This window comes from Dipodomys spectabilis, unplaced genomic scaffold, assembly GCF_019054845.1.
Source record: "Dipodomys spectabilis isolate Male_0828 unplaced genomic scaffold, ASM1905484v1 ptg000432l, whole genome shotgun sequence".
Taxonomy (NCBI): Eukaryota; Metazoa; Chordata; class Mammalia; order Rodentia; family Heteromyidae; genus Dipodomys; species Dipodomys spectabilis.
In genome coordinates this window covers 563,436-585,224 of record NW_024871109.1, presented here as the reverse complement: position 1 = coordinate 585,224, position 21,789 = coordinate 563,436, and the positions used below count along the sequence as shown (strand labels likewise).

Sequence of the window (21,789 nt, the reverse complement as noted above, 5' to 3'; positions counted from 1 at the left end):
CACACACACACACAGGCGTGACAACTGTCTAGAACAGCGCCTCACCACACACACACGCGCGCGTGACAACTGTCTAGGACGGTGCCTCACCCCCCCGCCACACGCGTGTGACAACTGTCTAGGACGGTGCCTCACCACACACACACACACACAAACGCGTGACAAATGTCTAGGATGGCGCCTCACCACACACACACACACACACACGTGACAACTGTCTAGGACAGCGCCTCACCACACACACACACGCGTGACAACTGTCTAGGACGGTGCCTCACCACACACACACACACACACACGTGACAACTGTCTAGGACGGCGCCTCACCACACACACACACACACACGCGCGCATGACAACTGTCTAGAACAGCGCCTCACCACACACACACACACGTGCGTGACAACTGTCTAGAACGGTGCCTCACCACACACACACACACACACGCATGACAACTGTCTAGAACAGCGCCTCACCACACACACACACACACACACACACGTGACAACTGTCTAGGACGGTGCTTCACCACACACACACACACACGTGACAACTGTCTAGGATGGTGCCTCACCACACACACACACACACACACACACGCGTGACAACTGTCTAGAACAGCGCCTCACCACACACACACGCGCGCGTGACAACTGTCTAGGACGGCGCCTCACCACACACACACACGCGCGTGACAACTGTCTAGGACGGCGCCTCACCACACACACACACACACGCGCGCGTGACAACTGTCTAGGACGGTGCCTCACCCCCCCCACACACGCGTGTGACAACTGTCTAGGACGGTGCCTCACCCCCCCCCCACACACACACGTGACAACTGTCTAGGATGGCGCCTCACCACACACACACACACACACACGTGACAACTGTCTAGGACAGCGCCTCACCACACACACACACACACACACATGACAACTGTCTAGGACGGCGCCTCACCACACACACACACACACACACACACATACACACATGCGTGACAACTGTCTAGGACGGTGCCTCACCACACACACACACACACGTGACAACTGTCTAGGACGGCGCCTCACCACACACACACACACACACACACACGTGACAACTGTCTAGGACGGCGCCTCACCACACACACACACGTGCGTGACAACTGTCTAGAACAGCGCCTCACCACACACACACACACACACACACGCGTGACAACTTTCTAGGACAGTGCCTTACCACACACACACACGCGTGTGACAACTGTCTAGGACAGTGCCTCACCACACACACACACACACACACACGCGTGACAACTTTCTAGGACAGTGCCTTACCACACACACACACGCGTGTGACAACTGTCTAGGACGGTGCCTCACCACACACACACACACACACACACGCGTGACAACTGTCTAGGACAGTGCCTCACCACACACACACACACACACACACACACGCGTGACAACTGTCTAGGACAGTGCCTTACCACACACACACACGCGTGTGACAACTGTCTAGGACAGTGCCTCACCACACACACACACACACACGCGCGCGACAACTGTCTAGGATGGCGCCTCACCACACACACACACACACACACGCGTGACAACTGTCTAGGACAGTGCCTTACCACACACACACACACGCGTGTGACAACTGTCTAGGACGGTGCCTCACCACACACACACACACACGCGTGCGACAACTGTCTAGAACAGCGCCTCACCACACACACACACACACACACGCGTGACAACTTTCTAGGACAGTGCCTTACCACACACACACACGCGTGTGACAACTGTCTAGGACGGTGCCTCACCACACACACACACACACACACACGCGTGACAACTGTCTAGGACAGTGCCTCACCACACACACACACACACACACGTGACAACTGTCTAGGACAGTGCCTTACCACACACACACACACACGCGCGCGACAACTGTCTAGGATGGCGCCTCACCACACACACACACACACACACACACGCGTGACAACTGTCTAGGACGGTGCCTCACCACACACACACGCGCGCGTGACAACTGTCTAGGACGGTGCCTCACCCCCCCCCACACACACACGTGACAACTGTCTAGAACGGTGCCTCACCACACACACACACGCGCGCGTGACAACTGTCTAGGACGGTGCCTCACCACATACACACACACACGTGACAACTGTCTAGGACGGTGCCTCACCACACACACACGTGACAACTGTCTAGGACAGTGCCTCACCCCCCCCCACACACATGACAACTGTCTAGAACGGTGCCTCACCACACACACACACACGCGCGCGTGACAACTGTCTAGGAAGGTGCCTCACCACATACACACACACACACGTGACAACTGTCTAGGACGGTGTCTCACCACACACACACGCGTGACAACTGTCTAGGACGGTGTCTCACCACACACACACACGTGACAACTGTCTAGGATGGTGCCTCACCCCCCCCCCACACACACGCATGACAACTGTCTAGGACAGCGCCTCACCACACACACACACATGCGTGACAACTGTCTAGGATGGTGCCTCACCACATACACACACACGCGTGACAACTGTCTAGGACGGTGCCTCAGCACACACACACACACACACACACACACACACGTGACAACTGTCTAGGACGGTGTCTCACCACACACATGCGTGTGACAACTGTCTAGGACGGTGCCTCACCACACACACACACACACACGTGACAACTGTCTAGGACGGTGTCTCACCACACACATGCGTGTGACAACTGTCTAGGACGGTGCCTCACTGACAACTGCCAAGAATAGTGATGCGCTCTTGTCATGGTGATGGAAGACAGCTCAGGGGTGAGGTGCCACAGTTTGTCTTTTGACAATCTGAACCTATCTTAGCTCAGGAAGAGTACTGGCTCTAGGCTCAGGCTAGGGGACCACATGCCAATGTGTACCATGGATGCAGGCTGTATTCACGTTAACCAGGGATGCAGGTGGCATTAACAAGTACCATGGATGTAGGCTGTATTCACATGAACCAGGGACGCAGGCAGCATTCACACATACCAGGGATGCAGGCAGCATTCATGGGTACCAGGGATGTAGGCTGCATTCACGTGTACCAGGGATGTAGGCTGTATTCATGTGTACCAGGGATGCAGGCAGCATTCACGTGTGCCAGGGATGTAGGCTGTATTCACATGAACCAGGGACGCAGGCAGCATTCACATATACCAGGGATGCAGGCAGCATTCATGGGTACCAGGGATGTAGGCTGCATTCACGTGTACCAGGGATGCAGGCAGCATTCACACATACCAGGGATGTAGGCTGTATTCATGTGTACCAGGGATGCAGGCAGCATTCACGTGTACCAGGGATGTAGGCTGTATTCACATGAACCAGGGACGCAGGCAGCATTCACACATACCAGGGACGCAGGCAGCATTCATGGGTACCAGGGACGCAGGCTGTATTTACTCATACCAGGAATGTAGGCTATATTCACGTGTACCAGGGATGTAGGCTGTATTTACTCGTACTAGGGATGTAGGCAGCATTCACGTGTACCAGGGATGTAGGCTGTATTCACGTGTACCAGGGATGTAGGCTGTATTTACTCGTACCAGGGATGCAGGCAGCATTCACGTGTACCAGGGATGTAGGCTGTATTCACGTGTACCAGGGATGTAGGCTGTATTCACGCATACCAGGGATGCAGGCAGCATTCACGTGTACCAGGGATGCAGGCAGCATTCACGGGTACCAGGGATGTAGGCTGTATTCACGTGTACCAGGGATGCAGGCAGCATTCACGGGTACCAGGGATGTAGGCTGTATTCACGTGTACCAGGGGTGTAGGCTGTATTCACGTGTACCAGGGATGTAGGCTATATTCACGTGTACCAGGGATGCAGGCAGCATTCACGCGTACCAGGGATGTAGGCTGTATTCACGTGTACCAGGGATGTAGGCTGCTTTCACGTGTACCAGGGATGTAGGCTGTATTCACGCGTACCAGGGATGTAGGCTGTATTCACGCGTACCAGGGATGTAGGCTGCATTCACGGGTACCAGGGATGTAGGCTGCATTCACGTGTACCAGGGATGTAGGCTGCATTCACGGGTACCAGGGATGTAGGCTGCATTCACGGGTACCAGGGATGTAGGCAGCATTCACGTGTACCAGGGATGTAGGCTGTATTCATGTGTACCAGGGATGTAGGCAGCATTCACGTGTACCAGGGATGTAGGCTGTATTCACGTGTACCAGGGATGTAGGCTGTATTCACGTGTACCAGGGATGTAGGCTGCATTCACGTGTACCAGGGATGTAGGCTGTATTCACGTGTACCAGGGATGTAGGCTGTATTCACACATACCAGGGATGCAGGCAGCATTCACACATACCAGGGATGCAGGCAGCATTCACGCGTACCAGAGATGTAGGCTGCATTATGCCTCCTTTCTTTTCTTGCCCAGGAGATGGGGAGTTGGCCACACTCCATGAACCAAGAGGCCAGATGTGAAATGACTCACACAAGAGCGTCTTTTCTCTTTGTATATGTTAAAAAACCCTACGAACCATACTATAAGGAAGCACATTAACCAACTTGGCGATGACTTGGGGTCATCTGACTAACGGATGATGACATAAGCTTTGTCATTCCTCATCTTAACCAGGTGAGCGAGGGAATGGGGTGTGCGAAGGGAAGTCCTGGAATGGTGGAGTCAGAGTATTTCCGGTATGTGGGCAGAGACCAGATGGACTCTAACGGACATGCAGAGGCTGGCCAGGCCACGCAGGGAGCCCTGGCCTCTGCGGGGAAGCAGTGGCACAGGTCGCATGGAGTCGGAACCTCTTTGACTAATCCCCTCTCCACTGTAGACAACAGTGCGAATGGGGGGGGGGATAGTGACAACATTCTCACCCCATGTCCAGCACCCACCTGGCACCTCTCCCATGGTTCTCTTTCTAGGAACCGGGCTCAGGGAGCTCAAGTCCAGATGCAGTTCAAGCGCAGCTGGTGTCAGAGTGGGCCGGGCTGGTCAGGAAGACAGCGCAGACCCTATGGTGTGGAACATAGTGCTCCCCCTCACTAAGGGGTGCTTGGCCAGGCTGCTGAAGCAAGTATGTCCCAGTGCAGACAGCCCAGGGGAAGAAGCAGAGCACAGGTGTCTCTCTGTGCCCAGGCTGCCTGTCCAAAGTGCCTGCCATGGAGCAGTTATCTGCTTCCGTGGTGATGGAGCAGTGATCTGCTTTCATTGTCAAAGTACAAACAGCACAGCTGGTGTGGGAAGCATTCTTGGAAACAAATACAACTCTAACATCTTTATAAAAGGCAAGATGGTAAAGATCCTAATTCTGTAAGTCACTGTAAGTCACTGCAAGGATTTTATCTGTCACAAAAATATGCTTTCCTGTTATGAAACTTTCTAATACGGACTCTATTCTGTTCTGGGAGCTCAAACAATGTTTTAAGAAGTAGCAATAACAAATGTTAGATAAGGACTCAAAAAACTGTGAAACAACTTACCAAAATACTCATTAAGAAAAGCAAGAGAGGCCACATAGCAGCCCAGACTGAGGAACTCTGCCACAACCATCAGCCAGTGCCAGGTCCTGATGGTCAGTGCCACCATAAGCAGCTCGGTCAGGATCAGCGCGGTGAAGGAGATGGCCACTACATGGACAAACTCTGACTCGAAGAGCACCAGCGCCCCATACATGAGAATGCCACCTGGAAGACAGCAGGCAGAGTGGCCTGTTACAAGTCAGCTTTTCCCACCAACTGGAAGCCAGCAAGAAAAAGGAACACGGAAACGAGCCATTCTTAACACCTAAGACAGGGATCAGGCACACACGCTTCTCATGGACAGACATGGGTTTGGGGTAAAATAAGATGTGCACTTGCTTCACCCAGGTGTGCCCAGCAGAGGCTCACCAACTCTTCAATATCTGCAGAAAGAGCCACAGTGCCACTTGGACTGGTGTCAACGAAGAGGAGGCGTTTCATGGAATCCCTGCCATGTCCCCTAACTCTGTCTGCAACAGCCTTTCGCTTTCTAGAATTCCAGCAGAGTGGTAATGCCTTCTGGTTTTGTAATTCAGACTTCCCAAAGCCTTGCTATCATCATTCTATGAAAGAAAACCATTGTGCAGGGACACAAAGTAAAAGGTGCTTGCTACAGTTTCCTCGACTAACCTTTAATTAAAAACGGGCCAGTTTTTAGCTAATAGGTATCAAAGAAAACATACCAATGTGCCTTGTGAGAGTATCAATTTACAAGATAAAAAAAGAAGGCTTTCACTGTATTTGATGTTGTTATAATTTGTGGAGGGGAAGGGAAAAAACAATTCGTTTAACTAGGGATACAAGTGAACCCATTGCAACAATGAGACAAACAAGTCTTATGCCAAAAAACGAACTTTACAACTTTGGTGGGGGCGGGAGAGCAGGGGGGGAGGGGATGGGCAGGGGAAACAAAGGAGGAGGCTACAATGCTTGATAAGAAATGTACTCATTATCTTGCCCATGTAATTGTAACCCCTCTGTACAGTATTTTCACAATAAAAAAGAAAAAGAAGAAAAAAGAAGGCAACATTTAACTGATGATGAGATTTTAAGCTGGAATTTAAGCTGGAGGTGCAAATGCTATTGCTAAGACAAGAAAACAAAAAACAAAAACCAATCGACCAAAACTCCACAAACAACCCACTGGTTCAGTGAAGTCAGGACCCGCCTTACCTTGGTAGATGCTGATCAGAACCCAGATGAGGAAGGTTTTGAAGGACAGGGATCTTCCCTAGGAACAAACAGTAGAACCATCTCCTCAGCAGAGCAGACTGCCACCTGACTCTCAGGTTCCCAAGGAACAAGATGCTTCTCAAAAGCCTTAGGGCCTGACACCATGAACTGTCCCACTGATCTTATGGCCACTTCAGATAAGCCTGGGCCCTGCAGATGCTGTATAGCAGTGCCCATAGTTGGCTAAGATCTGCTGACGCTCAAGCCATGGCAATATGTTCCTTGGTGTGCTAGTAACTGAGGAAGTTATGTCTATAGATGAACAACTAACCAGGAGTAACCTAGATTTCCTTTGTGATAAGAATAATCTCCTTTTATTTCCTGCTCCCCCCCCAAGGTAACAGCTCTTCTGTAAAAAGGAGGCATGCCAATTACAGTAAAAAATGAGTTTCCGTTCAGGAAAAGCTGTCATGGAAGTAAATCATACAGAGACAGAATGGCTTCTTATGCACTAGGCTTTGCTTTTCCAAGTGAACCCAGGTTTGCATTAGTGGGCCAGATAAAAACGGTCCTGGTCTTCCGTTGGCCTTCCTTTACAGTGCACTAATGGAATTCCAGTGCAAGGAGACCAGTCACAGCTATACCACCTATACTCTGAGCGCTGGAGAACTGTCAGGTGATTTACACCGGGGGAGGCCCTATAGTAATGGGTTAGGACAGGCCAGGTGAGAGGCCACCAGAGCCTTGAGTTCATGCCGTCACCTCTGCTCTCAGCAGTATAGCCTCTAATCAGGCAGACACTCCATGGGAGGAGACCTGGGGCATGGGGCTTCCCTGGAGTCCTGTGCAGTCTGGGGAGAGTCCCTCAGGGTGGGTACACTGACAAGTGCCATCACAGGGGCCCAGGACATACTGCAGGAACGTGTGGTGGTAATGCCATCCTGAGTCCAGACTTGAGTCCCTGGATCAAGCCTGGAAGCTGGTAGGATGCTTATATGTATGCTGAACACCCTTGCTATGGTCCTGAGGAGGTTAGCAAAGGCAGGGGACTGAGCTGTAACCCTATGCAACCTTCCAGTTAGGCATTTACCTTGGACATGAGTGAATCCCAGTGGAGTGGCTCTGAGTCCTAGTCTCTGCTACATGGGAATGTATGGGTACTCAAATACACTGCAGCTTATTAAAAGAAATAGAAAAATGTCCACATGTTCCACCAACATAGCTTAAGCAGGGTCTTTTCATATCTATTTTCCAAGTGCATGTCTCAGACTGGCCAGTAGTGGGTGTTTGGTCTTTGGCTATAAAATTTAACTATAATTAAATACGTGGCTCATTTTACTTCAGGAATTAAAAGGAATTTAACTTTAATCTCTTGATGTAAGAGATAAGCGGTTTACTCTGTAGTCAGATTTGCTGGAGGTCGGCTGCGTATGTGAAATAATTATCAATGTGGTTGTTGGAAGTTAAAGCAGTGTCTGTGCCCTGTCTTGTTGGGAGTGCAAACACAGCAGATGTTTGCTGAAGGCACACATGGAGTCTGCACACAGGTGACTCCTGTCTCCAGTGGACTGCAGATCAATAAAAGAAAACACAACAGAATGAATATTAAAACCAAAAATAAAATAATTTAAGAAAAATAAGCCTAAGTGACTGGCTCCTGAGTGTGGATGCTTATTAATGGGTCTGACTTTAGCTCGGAGAGGAGAAATCTCACATTTAAGACGCAAATACTTTATTCATGGAAGCAATTTATCTACCATGAATTCCAGGGAACTCATAAAGCTGCTCTTCTCAGACCCAAATGTCTGTTGCTCATCTCAGACAGGGTCTTGCTTACTTGTTCAGGTACCAACCACTGGTCTCTCTAATAGGGACTGCTGTTTAAAGGGATTCTGAGTCAGTCTACTCCCATACTCTAGTCTGCCTTCCATACTCTACTCCTTGGCTCCTGACTAAATATGTATGCATCAGTTTCCTCCTCTATCAAGTAGAAATGATAATGGTATATACTTCATGTTGATTGCATAAGCCATAAAACGAAACATGCACACTACTAGAAATAAATCCTATCATTAATATACATTACTGGAAAGCAAATTTTGAATACGTATCCCTCAAAATGTAAAAAATGAAATTAATAATTTTAGGAAAGGCTAGTCTAACTTGAGATGAATAAAATTGTTAATAATGTTAAGTACCACACTGTGGTAAATGCACATGCAGATTGCAGTGGCATGCACACTGGCTGTTGCTATGATCACATATAAGCAAATGGGTAACACATGCAGGACACAGTGACATGCACTTCAGCATGCATCTATGATCACACACAGGTAAGTTACAGGTATGCTGTGGTAACATGTAGATTGCAATGATATGAAGCTGATGTGTATCAGGTAACTTATGTATAGGCTTTGGCGACATGCATGTTGGCATATATCTGATCACACATAAGCAGATCATACTCAAGCTATAGTAACATATGTGTAAGTACAGCGACAAGCTCATAGGCATGTGTCTATAGTTACACAAAAGCTGAATACAAACATCTGTGGGCAACACTTGTGTTGAGGACAGTGACATGAAATGGTATGTATACATGATCATATGTGGGCAGATGGTTTATAACCATGATCACACATGAGCAGATGCACACATAATCATGCATGGACAGATATGTTCTGTACACAGGATCAGATATGTGTCACTAGTGCTGGGACCAGGTGGGACATTCCCCTTCTTGGGGCACTGGGCTCCCTCTGCCCTGCTTATAACCATGTGTCTCATCTGTTCTCTTCTAGCCTACTTCCTCCCTCAACTTACTTTCTCTAATTCCTTCCAAGATTGCTTTTCGCAAATCCCTAATTGTAATAATTTGGGGGTAGCAGTTTGAAGCAGAAGTAATATATAGGGTTGACAAAAAAATGAGAGGAAGTGAATAGAAACTCACCAAAGGGTGAGACTGATGCTCACGGCAGTGCCGCAGAAAGAGCCCTTGTAAGTGAACTGGTCACTCTGTCACTCCCTTGACCCCTCAGATAAAAACTAGAAATGGCCTGATGGTGGCTTGGTACCCATGTTATTCTGCACTTAGCTGGAGGTAGGGACACACTGTAGTTGAGGAAATCTCAAAACTTACGAAGGAAAAGACTGCAGTTCTACAAGACACAACAGTACTAACCTGAAGAAGGCAATTCTTCCTGGGTATGGCCATTTTTAACCTTTGTTTTGAGAGAATTCAGGCCAGCCCCTGGCTGGCTAGGAGGCTGCAGACTCAGACATTTAGCAGTGACTGACCCATGTGGGCATCACGTCACTACACCTGCCACCAGTTATCCATAGTGTGTTCCAGGTCCTAACAAGTATCCCTCACTGACAAAGACAGGGGCTAGTAGCACCTGGCCAGCTCCTCATCCTTCATTTTCAAGGACTGGACACTCCTTAAAACCACCAGTCAGTGGGGCTTGTGGACTGTTCCTTAGTCTTGGGCTGCCTTCTAACAAAAGGACAGTTGGAAAAGACACTGTGGAATTGACATCATTTCTCTAAAGAGCTCTGTTGCACTGATAATGTGAACTGATTTGTCTGCTGAGGTAGCACCTGCTGGAGTCTCCACTATGAAGCTGTGGTTTTGTTTGTAACTAATGATCGAAATTGGTGGGAGTTTTTAGCTGCCTCTTTGTCCATCTCATTCCTTCACACTTATCAGTAAGGAAGAACTTTATATTAAAATGGACTTACTGGGCTGGGAAGGTGGCTCAGTGGTAGAGTGCTTGCCTTGCATGCATGAGGTCCTGGGTTCGATTCCTCAGCACCACATAAGCAAAAAGAAAAAAGCCGGAAGTGGCGCTGTGGCTCAAGTGGTAGAGCGCTAGCCTTGAGCTGAAGAGCTGAGGGACAGCACCCAGGCCCAGAGTTCAGGCCCCACAACTGGACCTCCCCCAAAAAATAAAAATAAAAAAAAATAAAATGGACTTACTAAGATTCTTATGCATTCTGTTGCTGATCTGATCTCATTCTGGCAACTAATAGCTCTCTTTCTAGTGGGATCCTGTGTGCTATTTAAACACCATCATTACTTTTGGTTTCTGGGCAATTCTTTACTTTCTGGCAATATCAGGTCTCCATGCCTGGTCCTGAACAAGCCCCTCCTCCAGGGGCCTAACTCCATTGAGGGTGGGGGGAAAGGAATAGTGCAGATCCTCTAACTAGAGATTGGAGACCCAGTTCTTTTTATGGCTACGGATGCCCAGATGCTCTCAGGCACTGACCTAGAACATGCACGTGGCTAAGTGAGGTCCACATGTGCCCATGCTTGTCTTCTCCCTACCATCTGTGTGTCAAACAGGCACACAAAACCAGGAGGAATAGTATCCTCTCTTTAGGGTACCAAAATATCTGAATGTGGAAGACCTTAACAAAAATGGAGATGTAGACATGGATGAGCCACAACTCAACCAGATGTACACATGTCCCTCATGTCCAAATGGCGTCAGGCTAAGTGACAGCCAATGTGCTGATTCCATCGACTGTACTCGTTCCCTGAGTACCTACTTTGTCAGGCACTTTCAACCCTACAAATACCTTGTTACCAGTGGAATTTATGTATCTATAGAGATGCTGGTAAGCACAACCTAAACCCTTATAAGCACTAAGACGCACATGTTTTAGCTTTCTTCTCTAATCCATGTGTGCATCTCAGCCCTGCTGCCTAACGCAGCGACCTAGCACTGTGTCCCCTGGGTCAGCACATGTGCAGTGAAACTGGTGATCTAGTTCTATGTCACCTGGGGCAGTGACACTGGTGATCTAGTGCTAGGTTTTCTTGGCAGTGACACTGGTGATCTAGTTCTAGGTTTTCTAGGGCAGTGACACTGGTGATCTAGTTCTTTGTTACCTGGGACAGTCTAGTTCTAGGTTTTCTGTGGCAGTGACAGTGGTGATCTAGTGCTAGGTTTTCTGGGGCAGTGACAGTGGTGATCTAGTTCTATGTCACCTGGGGCAGCACATGGGCAGTGACACTGATCCTTGCGTTCTGACATGGAAGGCTTGTTTCCATCTGCTACTTATGAGGTGGGATTAAGCCACATTTGCAGAGGACTGGGAAGGAGGAAAGGCATAAACTACTGCAATTATCTTCAATAACTTCCTGCAGTTTTTTTTTTTTTTACATTCCATGAACTCCAAACGGTTGCATCGTTTTAGGAACTAGATCAAAAGTATGTCTTATAGCTGTAATATGTGTAATAATCTTTCCTGGAAGTCAAAATGATATATCAGTATGATAATAACACTTGACATTTATAATCTGTCTTATGCTCTATTGCTATTTTGGTCCCAAGAGAAGTGTGTGGACATACTGAACTTCTTATAACAGATTTAAAGGTCTTACTTCATCAGATTCTTCAATAACGCCATGAAATCTAAAAGGTAACATGAAGCATCCAGCAACTCTGGCTAGTTAGTGGACAGTTGGGCTAGAGTACAGTCTGGTATTGGCCAGCTGCACTCCAGTATGGTTAGATTAGAGGTCAGCTGGGGCAGTACGCTAATCTTAATGGCCAGCTGAGTACACAGAAGGCTGTTAGTAGTCATCTGGACAAAGTATAGTCTGGTAGTTAGTGATCAGCTGGATTGGCATCGAGTTTTAATACCTCATCTAATTTTTTTTTCACCTCACCATATTTTCACAGCTTTAAAAATCTGATTGATACTTCAGGTGATCAATTATAAACCTGCACTGAATTGAGGGTTAGTAGATTTTGTTCTCAGGGCTGACTCAGTGAATACTAGCCACAGTTTGTACTGGGAGAAGTAAGATTTTTGTTTACCTGGGGTCCTTATAGGTTGTATGCTTTTAAAAATATGCTTCCACATAAAGACATGATAAACTTAAAAGCCCCCGCAGAATCTTCTACTCTTAATACAGTATCGTTTCAAGCTGAGTGGGCAGGGTTGGCTTGGCAGAGTTATGGGAAAAGATTCTTCTTCAAAATATCTGCACACAGCTGTGTGTCTCAGCAAGAGACTGATTGTCAGCCACTTTTCACATGTGATTCTGAATCCACAACCAGAGACTGAGGTGGAAAGGAAGTACTGAGTCAGTAACTCAATGGACTCCTATTTTAGAAACACTGCACTCTGCAGTGAGCGGAAGAAAAGCTGTCCCTTCAGAAGGGACATAACTAGCTACGTACATCTACAGTTGGCCAGCACCCTTGATAGGAAATCAAGGCTTGGGCTCTTCTAGCTACCGGGGAAGCCTGGAAGTCTGTTTGCTAAAATATTATATCATAAATATTATAAATATTATATCATAAATATTATAAATATTATATCATAAATATTCCACAATGGTTCCGTGTATCCTTTAAAATACTGAATTTATGCATGATATGAGCATTCTACTGCAAAACATTTGAGAGTAATTTTGTTTTCTGCAACGCTTCCTTCTTTGAGGTGTAGCTCAAAATGGAAATTTCAAAATTAACTGGAAGAAGAAATGAGGAGAGATCAGACTTATTCAAAATGCACATGTTTTCTCATTCTTGCCTAACCCAGAGGCCAGTCCTGGGGTCATACCTTGGTGAGGTCTTTGTAGAGTTCTGGGTATAGCATTGCCATTTCCGGCTTCACATCTTGGTCCAATACTAAAGAGAACACTGGGAACATGGTGTAGATAGTTGCATACCTTAGAAATCAAGAAGACTCAGTTAGGTCAAGCCTGGTAAGTGCCTAGAGCACAACCACGAATATACAAATAACACTAGAATTACAGGCATGTCACAGTTTCGAAAACCAAAACAAAATCTCATAAAAACAAAAACATGTTGGCAACCAAGTAGGAAAATCAGATATTTATACTAACAGCACAGTGGTGTAAATACCACCACACTTATTTTATTTTCTATAAGGTACAGATGCTATAGGGAAAAAAAATCCATTCAGAAATGGATTTTCCTTAGGACACTTTCCACACCTAGATCGCTGTGGACGCACAGACAGCTGCCAGTCCAACAGTGAGCCCTCCAGCGCTCTCCACAGCCATGCCCTCCTCCCCGCTTGCCCGTCACGGGCCTCCCCTCCACCTTTGTCATCTTAGGGTTACTGTTCCAGTAACCTTTGGGGACTGGCTTTCGACTTAATGCAGGTCCCTAGAGATCATGCAGGCTGTGGGTGTAGTGAGGATGCCCTCCTCTATCTGTGGGGCAGCCTAAGCGGTTGGACCATGTTATTACAAATTAAACCGTCATTATCCAGAAGATAGCTTAACACTTATTCTGGCCAGGAATGACAAATGGGACAATATGGTAGGGACATGTTTAATTTCTTTTTTCCCCTTAGTATCTATGATTTGTTGAGTTCTGTGCTAACAACTTGACACTTGTAGTCCACACAGTGCCTCTCCAAGCTCCATATTACATTTTCCTATTAGAGGAGGAAACCAGGGCTCAGGCTGCGTGTGTCCAGTGACTATAGGAGGCAGTGTACACCCGAGTCTGGGACCTGAGGCTCTCTTTTTCTTCACTGTACTATAATGCAGTTAGCAGAATAATGGCTTCCCAGATACCTACGGTCTTCCTGCAGTATGATTCTGTATCATGACTAAGCTGCGATGAGAGGTTGCCACGGCTTACTTGGATGAGCCTGACCTGACTACATGGACTTTTAAGAGAGGGAAATGCCACCGTGGAAGAACAACAGACATGCAGCTTTTGCTCTGAGAAGGGGGGTGGAGGTGGAAGGAGGTGGGAGCTCCAGGGAGGACATGCAGCATCCATCACTGGTTCTGAGTTGGGACCTCTTCTGTCACGAAAGCGGGACATGTGATACTCTGTCTTTTGCTACAGTTTGGGGGGATTCTGGGGATTCAGGGAGCTGCAGGAAGAGAGCATTTAGGATGCATTTACCTGCCTGGAGCAAGGCTGGATGTGGCAGAGGAGGACTTAGGAGGCACCTGCCTGCCTGTTCTCAGCTGGCCGGGAGAGAGGAAGGGGTTGTGTGGAAGTGTGGATGGCAGCACCCTGATAAGTCTACCTGGCTGAGGCCTGGGCTACTGCTCTTGTAAACTGCCCCTGAACCCTCTTCTCACATGCAGAATGGGGCAAGGAGAAGGGAGACCGATGCTCCGAGCAGAGCAGGCAACACTCAGTGGTTGTGGCCGTTATTTTCTTCGGTTTGAGGTGAGTGAACAAGCTTTACAGAACATGGAAGAAGAGTGGTGGAGAGCAGCTTTTATTCATGCCAAACCATTAACACTGACTGTAACTCTAGGCAAAACCACAGAGGATAAGGAAAGGGAGATTCCACGTTATTCATTGGAGAAATTCCTCTTTTGCAGACTTGGTGGGCAGGACTGCCTCAGCTGTGGTCACGGCTCCTGCCTTGCGCTTCACTTACTGCCTGTGAACAGGTGTCACCACTCCTCGTGAGCTGCGACTAGGTCATCTCGGGCATCGAGGTGGCTGGTCCCACCCCCCTATGAAGCGGTGTGGGCTCAGGCGGCTTGCAGCTGTGGCCTGCAGGTGGCACCCTCAGCACCAACTGGCCTCTGGCCCCTGCTTATTATGCCATAGGACCCTTTTACCAAATCACAGTCAGACATGATGCAGTTCCCGACACAAAGCATGGTCTCTCCATGAAACAAAATCTGCTCTGAGAATTATTTGAATATTACTTAACATTCTACACGTTTTTCCAAAATAAAATCCTCTTGTATATGATGCTGCAAGGCACCCCAAGTGCCACACTTGACTTACCCCACCATGAGGAATCCCTGGTATAGGGGGACAGATGCAAAGTAGAAGACTGAAGAAAACACAGCCTTAGAAGAGAGAACACCGGAGATTAAAAACAAAGTGCTGTCAGTCACACTCATACCCCTCTGCGTACAGCCTCTCCCAAGTGCCTGGCGCTGACACTTATTCCAGCCTGGCTGTACCAGCAAGCCACGTAGACACAGATTCTCCCCCACTGTCTCAGTCTGCTCTGGTCCTGGAGCTTGTACTCAGGGCTGGGTGCTGTTCCTCACCCTTTTTTTTGCTCAAGGCTAGCATTCTACCACTTGAGTCATGGCTCCATTTTTGGCTTTTTGGTAGTTAAGTGGAGATTAAAGAGTCTCGGGGACTTTCCTGCCTGAGCTGGCTTCAAACCATGATCCTCAGACCTCAGCTTCCTGAGTAGCCAGGGTTACAGGAGTGAGCCACTGGCACCCGGTGAGACCATTACCTTTACTGGGATATGGGGCACAAGCTGGGTACCTGCATGGTGGAGATGATGAGGCCCCTGTGCATGACAAACTGGCCAAGTGCTGCAGACCTCTTGTAGCTGTTCCGTCCATGTACCATGAGCAGCCTGCCAATGTGTCTGAACTGCGTGATGGAGAAGTCCGCTGCCAGCGAGGCCTGCTTCCCCTCCTGCAACAGAACAATAGAGACCTCTACAAAACACTGCATGCTGAGAGCCTCACACTCCAAACCTGTGTCAGAGCTTGGTCTGAATTAGAAGGGCAGGCTGCTCTTTCTGCACAACACTGGAAGCTTCACAGGGCTCATCCACCGCAGTGGCACAAACAAGGAAGGTGGAAGAGCCTACACTGGAACTCATGCACTTGTCCAAGGGTGTCTGAACATGGACATCAGTCGTTTCTCACAAATGCTCTAGAGAAGAATGACTCTAGCATTCTACTAGCAACACAAGGATTAAGTAGTGAAATAGTGTGGTACTGACCACAGGGCTGCTCACTCCCACCTGAGACCCCAGGCTTCTTCAGAACCATCTCCACAAACCTCAATAAGCACACAACTGTCCTCCTGTTTCTCACAGTTGTTGTAAGGCCCCAGAGAACAGAACAGCCAAGGAAATGCCAAACTCAAGTTGGGCTACTTTCCCAGGTCTTGTAGTATTGTTTTTGGTTTGAGCGACTCTAAAGATAACAATCAAGGCTGGCAAGAATAGAAGCCTCCACCACAGCTTGGCTGGAAGGAGACAGGGACACCGAGGCAGAGAATCGGGCATGGGAAGCAGGGAGAGGAGCTCAGGAGCTATGGAAGCAAAGAGGGGTGTGCTGGGGACCCGAGCACAGGTGAGAATGCGAAGCTACCATAAGACTTCCAAGAACAGGGGGAGGCTGGGGTTAAGGCATGAGTGCACATTTCCTACATTTTATAGGTGACCACTGGGCACAGAGTGAGGCCTTCTGCAAGGGTTCTGATGTCTCTGCTGTACCAGGGTTATGGGCTCAGGGCCCGTCAGGGTAGGGTTCTTTCCTGGGTGCTGACCAGCTACATGGGTGTGTGTGTAATGTGCACAGACAAAGGCCAACGCTACCTTTCCTTCGATCCCAATTCCACAGTCGGCTGCCTGGATCATGCTCACATCGTTTCCTCCGTCACCTGAGACGCAGAAAGGTTGGAATGAAGGAAAACATGTTTCTTTTCTACTACCCAAGGGCTATTTAGAAAACTCAAAGTAATGTATACACAAGAATCTATTTTAGAGATGATAGGCAGGAGGCTGGCCATGCCTAACATTTCACTCGCTATCGTTGAGCTCTGGAGGACGCCGCAGGGGACCAGGCGGGCTCGGCAGTGGCGCGGGCACACCCCACTCCCATGGAAGGCTGGGTAGGCTCACCAATGGCACAGGTACGCCTCCCCGTGTGCTGACGGAGCAGGGTCACGATGTGGGCTTTCTGAGTAGGCGAGCAGCGGCAGCACACCACAGCAGGGCACTGGCAAGCCAACTCTACAAACTCGTGCTCATAGTACTTCAGGCAGACCTGGAAGACAAGCCTTGTGTCTACTATCACCAAAAGGCTCTGGAATCCAGCAGCGGGGGTGGGGCAGCCATGCAGAGGCTGCCCTGGCCTTTTCTGAGTGCCACCTGTGACTGCTCCCTCCCCCTTTGTGGCACCTCTCTCCTATCCTAAGCTCATTCCCACACTGGGGAATGTGGGATGGGGAAACAAGGCCGGCTGTGCTTAGCCCTGGAAGGAAGGCATGTGCCAGGCAAAGAGCAGCTCAGACCAAGGCTAGGTGGGCCCAGTCAGGGGCCAGGAGACATCCTGAGAAGGATGACGTGACTGAGAAGATTCATGGCTTCCTCTCTGGAACAAGTGCGTAGGCCATTTCACAAAACTTCCCCAACTAGACTGTGTTCTTAGAATGACCTCACCTCTCCTTCTCAGCACTTGGTCTGATCTGTGACATCAACAATTCAAGGGGCTGGGCAGCTCCTGATTCCCCAGCTGATTGGGGAAATCCAAATCCCAAAGCTCTGTATACAGTCTGACGGCTTCCCAAGACCTCTAGGATTTCTGCCCTAGCTAATAAGGACAGGTTCTCAGACTCTTAGACAATCTAACAGCCACGCTACTGACAGTAGGAGAGTGCTATTTCCCCAGCAGTCAGCTCTGCTCCTTTAGACCCCTACATGTAGAGGACCCTTTACTAGGAGCTGTGCCACACTTCCCCCCAGCCATAGCTGGCACCCGACCAGGGTCTGCCACTGCTGCTTGTGTTCTTCTTTATTTTCTTTTTGGCTTCTGGGACAAAGAACTCCCACGCCATGTTTACATATCCCCTTTAGGACCTCTTCACACACATTTGCCTTGACGGTCCTTCCCAGTTACGTTCTTTTTTGGGGGGTGAGGGACAGGGAAGGGGCAGTACTGTGGTTTTGTACTCAGGCCTTCTGCTCTGGCTTGGCTTTTTTGCTAAGGCTGGTGCTCCCCCACTTGACTACATCTTCACTTCCAGTGCTTTTGCTGGCTAGTTGGAGGTAAGAGTCTCTTGGGTTTGTCTTCTTGGGCTGCCTTGGAACTGAGCTCCTCAGATCTCTGTCTCCTGAGTAGCTAGGATTACAAGCATGAGCCACTAGTGTGCCTGACTTAATTTGAAAAGTCCTTATTCCCCATAATGTATGTTAAAAGACTTTTTTTTTGCTAGTTACCTCAACCTTTTGAGCAACCTGACAGATATACTATAGCAAACTAAGTGTCATTTATCTTTATCACTGAACATCAATCCAATGAAATCATGACTCGAATCTACTAGAAGAATGATAGCTGAGGACCGAGAATGAACACCTCCCCCTGAACAGCAGAAACCAAACAGATACTACCTGACTTTTGAAGAACCAAACTGCAGTACTACAAATGATATGATTTGGAGACACAGTAATGAGTAGCAAAATATGAGCCTCAAGATCTTCAGCAGATGTTAGGGACAAGAAGAAGGGAAGTAGGGAACTAGGGCAGGAGGAGTCTGGCTGCTTAAACTGTATCCTGGTAAAACTTTGCCGCAGATAGGCAGCAAATACAAGTCATACCAACTGAAATGGTGGAGCAAAGAAGATGTCCCTACCTGGAGAAGGAGACCCAATGCCTCACAGCCCTCTGTGGGTGCTGTGGAGAGAAAGGCAGCACAGGCCTCCAACACTCTCTGGTTACGAGTGACAAGGTACCCACTCTAGTCCAGGCAGGTGCCCTCTGATGGCCCTGTCAAGGACTCTACTGGTCACAATCTCACAGGTATTGAGGAAACACTCCCCTGCTCACGAAGCCTTATGGGGAAGGAATTCTGAACATCATGGAATCAACCTTTGTATCCACTCAAAATACCAGATGGAATGCTCCATAAGCTGAGCTCCAATGTGATTTTGTCACGGATGCTGAGGTAGTTAAGATGGCAATGATATCTTTACTGCTTCCTCAGAGAGGCCTTCTGGCTCGCTCCTGGGTCTGGGCTGCCTCAGCGACTTGCTTACGTAGGTCAGGGTGGAAGTGGGTGCAAGTTCTGGGACAGACACAGCTCATCATCATAAGAAGCCTCAGTCTCTGCCCAGGCTTCTAGGCATGGGGCTCTGGGGAAGGTCTGTGATGATTAGGCCAGAGTCCTGTGCAGAAGCAGTGGATGGGGATTCTTAGCAGCCTGTCACCTTCATCCCCATTGGGTGTCCTACCAGTATTTGAAACAAAGAATGAAGTTACTCTGGGCATTTGTACCCAGAATCTTCCAACAGCCAGAATGAAGCCCTGGGAGAGTCTCTGACCTCCAACCTTGTGTTTCTTGTGGTCCTTCTAGGACTTCCATGCTCCCAGGTGTCTAGAGTCAAAAGGATAAGATTTGACTACAGCAATGCACTGTTCCCTGCCCCCAGCAGCTCAATATGCTTGCTGCATGGAAACAAGGACTGCAAAAGGGTGAGGCTGCTATTAACAAGGACCAGTGACCCAGAACCAGTGTTGGCCCTGAATCACTGCAGTCAACCAACCTCCGAACAGGAAGGGGCAGAGAGAGGGTCACTCAGACTTGGCCAGGACACCTCCTCAGGCCTAGCTTCTAGCATAATCACACATGTCAGTAGTGAGTAGAGAAATCTCCCAGATAGTGAGGACAGCTCAGGCTGCCTGATAAATGTGTTTCACTCAAGAAACACTGGCTACAGTGTGAAGGCTCACAGCCATGGTCTAAGCTGCTCAGGAGACAGACTTCGGGAGGATGATGATGTGAGGCCAGGTAGACAGTTAGTGAGAACCTATTTCAACCCACAGAAGCTGGTGGTGTGCACTTGTCATGCCCAGCTACATGAGAAGTATCAACAGGAGGACTGCTAGCCTGGGTATTTGAAAATAAAAAAGGGCAGGGGGCATGGCTTAAATAGTAGTATACTTGACTAGGGCCCTGAATTCAAATCCTAGTACAGCCAATTAAAAAAAAAATCCTGGGGGCTGGGAAGGTAGCTCAGTGGTAGAGCACTTGCCTTGCATGCCTGAGGCCCTGGGTTCGATTCCTCAGTACCACATAAGAAAAAAGAAAAAAGCCGGAAGTGGCGCTGTGGCTCAAGTGGTAGAGCGCTAGCCTTGAGCTGAAGAGCTTAGGGACAGTGCCCAGGCCCAGAGTTCAGGCCCCACGACCAGACCCCTTCCCCCTCACCCCCCCCCCCAAAAAAAAAGTCCTGGTCTTCTGGCATGGGAAGATAGACAGGGAGACACATGATCGGGCAGAGACAAGTCTTAGAAGATAGATGGGCAGACAATTGCTATGTTATGGACTGGCCTTACCTCAGGAGACAGACATACAGACACAGAGACAGAGACAGACACAGAGACAAGCCTTACCACAGGAGGCAGAAACATGCTCAGTGGGCGACCAGCCTCACTCCAGAAAGGAGACAGACCGAGGCGTGGACAGATGGACAGACAGACACATACACATGCAGCCCACTTACCTCCAACGAGTCCCCAGGTATGACCAGGGCACAATCGTGCTTCCTTCTAAACGCATTCAGCTCTAAATGGGCCCCTCCCCGACTGGTCACCTTCAGGGGGAAGAGCAGTGCAAATTAAAACCCCCTCTAAATGAGTGGCACAGACGGACAGGATGCTGCTGGAAGAGAAGTCCTATAATAAGGTCCTTTCAAATTTCTTCTCAGTGCTCCTCAATCTCCAGCATGCTAGGAAGCAGAAAACTCACAGAGCAAAGTGGGATACACAGGCACCACACACAGGAAATTTATAGAAAAGGCAACCACTGTTGCACAGCCGGGGAGGGTTACTGCTGTTACAAGTACATTCCCTTAAAAGAGAGCTAGACTGCCGTGGTGCTGGTGGCTTAGGTCTTTAATCCTAGCTGATTGGGGTTCAAGGTCAACCTGGGCAGAAAAGTGAGACCCCATACTCAACCCTCAACAGCTAGGCTGTCATCACAAACTATGTGGAAAGTGAGAGGCGGCAAGCTGAGAAGACTGGGGTTGCAGGCCAGTAGGGTTCAGAAAAGTCTTCAATTCCATCTCCCAGGAAGAGAGCTGGACAAGACAACCCAGCAACTACAGGAAGCCTAAGTACGTTAAGTACATGCCCTAGCAAAAAGTGAGACCCTATCCTACAAACACAAACAAACAAAAAGCTACAGAGTATCGGCCGGGGCATGGCTAACCAGTGAAGTGCCAGCACAGTAAGTGCGAGGTCCTCAGTTCTAACCCTAATACTGCCAGCCAAACAAATAACTGAGAGAGAATGACTGAGACATTTCTTGTGCTTTATGTG

General features: G+C 48.7%; 1 protein-coding gene across 2 annotated transcripts in view; it reads right to left on the bottom strand.

Annotated features, from left to right (window-relative positions):
• Nucleotides 1-21,789, bottom strand: part of Atp9b (ATPase phospholipid transporting 9B (putative)) — a 194,445-nt gene that overhangs the window by 5,753 nt on the left and 166,903 nt on the right. For both annotated transcript variants that reach the window (XM_042668321.1, XM_042668322.1), the window contains exons 21-28: nt 20,973-21,062; nt 17,376-17,520; nt 17,070-17,134; nt 16,001-16,156; nt 15,500-15,564; nt 13,323-13,431; nt 6,741-6,798; nt 5,529-5,732 (exon numbers count right to left, since the gene is read on the bottom strand). In XM_042668321.1, coding sequence (XP_042524255.1) covers nt 5,529-5,732; nt 6,741-6,798; nt 13,323-13,431; nt 15,500-15,564; nt 16,001-16,156; nt 17,070-17,134; nt 17,376-17,520; nt 20,973-21,062 — 892 coding nt within the window. The remainder of the gene's footprint in view (nt 1-5,528; nt 5,733-6,740; nt 6,799-13,322; nt 13,432-15,499; nt 15,565-16,000; nt 16,157-17,069; nt 17,135-17,375; nt 17,521-20,972; nt 21,063-21,789) is intronic.